Source organism: Microtus oregoni, unplaced genomic scaffold, assembly GCF_018167655.1.
Source record: "Microtus oregoni isolate MIOR12 unplaced genomic scaffold, Mior012 000056F_ref0000123, whole genome shotgun sequence".
Classification (NCBI taxonomy): domain Eukaryota; kingdom Metazoa; phylum Chordata; class Mammalia; order Rodentia; family Cricetidae; genus Microtus; species Microtus oregoni.
In genome coordinates, this window is record NW_024543832.1 from 9354555 (window position 1) to 9358697 (window position 4143).

A 4143-nucleotide genomic window follows, 5' to 3' on the forward strand; every position below is an offset into this window, starting at 1 on the left:
TTTTTACAGCATAAACATTATATCCAAAGCTTAGGAAGCATTGAGGAAGTGGTGGCTTAAAGATTGTAAAAGCCAGAGGACTAACAACTGCTCCTGGATAGTGTCGTTTACATATGGGAGAAATTTCATTCATGAAATTTTAGCAATATGGTACCCTAAGCAAGATATGCACAATGACAACACCAGTTAATCTCAATGTGATGGGGGAAATGTTACAGGGCCTTACCCTAGATTAAGAACTGTATGTAGGAGAGTAATGGCTCTAGGGACAAACTCTGTGACACATTATCCCACCTAAGGGATCAAACACATACAACATTAAATGCTAAATTTACTCATATATATGTGTGTGTATACACTACACACACCTATGTATATATTTGTGGTATTCATGTGTAATAATAATTAAAGCACGAGAGGTCGTGGATTTATGAGGGAGTGGGAGGCAGGAGAAGAGTTACAAGGGGAGCAGGTTGGATGGAAGTAATGTGAATACAGTCCTCATGTATTAAATTCCCAAAAGGAAAATAGAAAATCCTAAAATTTATTTATTTTGGTATTTATAAGGACCCATCATCAAGAGTCTTTGGATATTTTAAAGAGATACTGAACTTTTAAAATATTGAACAATTTAAAATAATCTGGGGTTTTTAAAAGTTGAACTGTAGGGCTGGAGAGATGGATCAGAGGTTAAGAGCACTGGCTGCTCTTCCAGAGGTCCCGAGTTCAATTCCCAGCAACCACATGGTGGCTCACAACCATCTATGATAAAATCTGGTGTTCTCTTCTAGTGTGCAGACATACATGCAGGCAGAATGCTGTATACATAATAAATAAATCTTTAAAAAAAGTTGAAGTGTATTTTATATTATTATATAAACATGAGGGTTTAGGGACAAACATAGTAAATGTTATTTAACTGTGTGACAAGTTGACAGGGGATCATGTGTATTGTCTAGTTTTTGTCAACTTCACATAAATTAGAGTCATCGAAGATTAACTTCCTTTGAACTGGCCCATGGGCAAGTCTGTATCACATTTTTGTGATTAATTATTAATATTGGAGGGCCATTCCCACTGTGGGTGGTGCTAACCCTGGGCAAGTGGTCTTGGGTTTCAGAAGAAAGCAAGCTGAGCACGCCATGGAAAGCAAGACAGTAAGCATACTCCTTCATGGTCTCTGATTCAGTTTCTGACTCCAGTTTCCTCCCTTAAAATTCTGTCTTGGGTCTCCTGATCAATGGACTATAATCTGTAGACAAAGTAATCCCCCTCCTTCCTAAATTGCTTTTGGTTATGGTGTTTGCTATAGCAACAGGAAATGTAAATATCACAGTTTGCACCACCATGTTCTACTTTGTTTATGAAATATGATTTTGATATCTAGAAAAATCCTTTGAAATTCTGATCCTCCTGTCCCAGTTCTCCAAGTTCTGGATTACAGGCATGTTCTAATATGCCTGCATCCACATTTATATTTTAGTTGATAAAATAGTTGTAATATTTGTGATGTACAGGGTAGCATTCAGTATATGAATACAATGCATATTACTTCAAGGTAATTGTCATCAGTCTCATTTCAAATGTTTATTGCATCTTATATGTTGGGAACATTCAAAATCTCAGCCATTTTGCATGAAACAGAATTAACACATGTCAGACATATTTATCTTAATCTACTATCAAACACAGCTGTTGAGCAACTACGTAACTGCAACCCTTGTAAACATTGACCATGTCGCATTTTCTCACACTTCCTAGTACTATGCATGATTCCAAACTTTCTACGCTTAAATGATAACATGCAGTATTTGACTTCCTATGACTGACTCTTTCTACTTAACACAATGTTCTCCCATTTTATCCATTTGCTGTAAATTAGACAACACAATCATTCCTGTGATTGAATAATATTCTACAGTATACACATACTTCATTGAATGTGTATTTTCATGTTTTCAAAAGCTTCCTCATTGCATGTATTATATCTTTCTCAGACTATAGATCACAGGATTAATTAGTGGAGTAACCACAGAATAAAGCAGAGTCACAAGTTTCTGCATTCCTGCTTCATGCTCAGATGTTGGGCTCAGATACATGACCATCACTGAACCATAGAAAAGAGAAACCACAGTCACATGGGGCCCACAAGTGGACAAGGCCTTTCTTCGTCCATCTCTTGAAGGAACTTTAAACACAGCTTGTAGGACCAACATATAAGATCCCATGATGAAGAGAAAAGGAGTAAAAAGGAGTAGAGACATTATTATTGTCCAGAAAAATTCCATCAGTGGGGCTCTGGAACAGCTGAGAGCCAACAGAGGGTCTGGGTAACATACAAAATGGTCTATAATCCTGGACCCACAGAAGGACATCTGGGAGATGATGATGATGGGAACGGGGAACCAGAGGAAATCAAGCACCCAGCAACTGATCACCAGGATGTTACAGAGGCGCCCAGTCATAAGAGCAGGATAGTGTAGAGGCCTGCAGATGGCAAGGTAGCGATCAAAGGCCATAACTGCCAGGAAAAAGCATTCTGTAGAACCCAAGGAGAAGAAGAAATAGAACTGCAGGAAGCACTCAGAGAAGGAGATGACCTCGGTGTCAGAGAGGAAGTTGGCCAGCATGTTGGGAACTGTGGAGGTGACATACCAGATATCCAGGAAGGAGAAGTTGGCCAGCAGGAGGTACATGGGGGTGTGGAGTTTCTGATCCCAGCGCACAGCACAGATGATGGAAGCATTGCCCATAAGGGTGAGGAGGTAGACAACAAAGAATAGCACAAAGAGGAGGATCTGCCCTTCCCTGGGGCAGGGGAATCCCAGGAGGATGAAGCCAGAGATGGTGTTGGAGTTGCTGAGGCTGCTGAGGATTTTCATCTGTCTATTAGCTGTAAAGGCACCAGAAATGGTTGAATATCCTAGAAATAGCCGAGGGTGTTAAATTTTGCCCAAACAGGAAGCAGAATAGTTTGCTCATCATATACTCATTATGAAGAAGGGAAATTCTTTGTCTCGGTGATGGAGCTCATGTTCCAGTCAATAGCTCTGCTCTCATCCCCACAGTGGTGGCCCTGGTTAAACCCAGTGAGCCACACAGCAGAAAAACATGATGGTGGCAGAGGGCTGTTGATGAGAAGCAGGTTGTTAGGGAGAAGGGATAAAAGAAGGTGTGGCACTGAGTGTGAACAGAATGCATTATAGGCATGTATGGAACTCCAAAATAATAAACTAATAAATACCTTAAAGAGCTAAGTAGATTCATAAAATTTTGCATGTTATAGAAAATTTCATCATGTCCTTAATTTTTAGGCTTCTTTATTTATAGTTAAATAAATAAATGATGCTACTTTTTAGAACTGACTAAAGTTTTTCACTACCTAAGCAAAGACAGCCCCATAATTTGTCTCAATCTATGAGCTGTCCCTTATGGAAAACGTTGGCTATTTCCTCATTAAATAACTGCATAGTGTAAATAAAAATAAGATACAGGACACACTTTTGCTTTTACAGGAGACATGCACTAGTATAAAAGGCCTTATAATATAATTGAAAGTTCAGAATTGGTTCCAGCATCTCTACGGTGTGCTCCTGGGAGACAAAGATTTAAATGAATAAGAATTAACACAAGGTGATTTCACTGATTGGAGCATTTTGAAATAAAAAACTCCAATGCACAGCTTAAATAATCCTATATGAGTCACTTCCTATGTCACAAAATTTCAAGAGAAAATCTCCTAGATCCATATTCCCTACCTTAAACTGTGCCAGTGTCTTCATGACAAACCCACGTAAACTTCAGCAAAGCTGGTGATGTCCATCTTCAGTTACATTGACGGTTCAGCACCCTAGGTAGCTAAAGTCATGACCCTGTTGCAGCATTTCTACTGACTCTCATCATGTTATCATTCTTAAATACTTTTGCTTTTAGATTTTCAAACAACTGTCTAAAATATTTTGAATTATCTTTGGTATGATCCTAAATGATCAAATAATAACATTTTGTTTTCAAATTTACATTTATGTGTTTACTTATGTGTGTGTACACATATGTACATGCATGTGTCCATGTCTGAGTACATTCATGCCACAGTGGACTTACGGAGGTCAGTGGGTGACTTACAGGAGTGGGCTCTCTCCT

At 38.8% G+C, this 4143-nt stretch overlaps 1 protein-coding gene across 1 annotated transcript; it reads right to left on the reverse strand.

The window, feature by feature from the left end:
• Positions 1–1982: 1982 nt before the first annotated feature.
• Positions 1983–2882, reverse strand: LOC121438665 (olfactory receptor 11G2-like). Its single transcript, XM_041639026.1, has one exon. It carries the CDS (start codon positions 2880–2882, stop codon positions 1983–1985), a length of 900 nt encoding a protein of 299 aa, XP_041494960.1.
• Between the last annotated feature and the right edge of the window lie 1261 nt (positions 2883–4143).

Excerpts from the sequence above, each read along its gene's own strand:
- LOC121438665 (XM_041639026.1), bottom strand. The coding sequence starts at position 2,882 with ATGAAAATCCTCAGCAGCCTCAGCAACTCCAACACCATCTCTGGCTTC.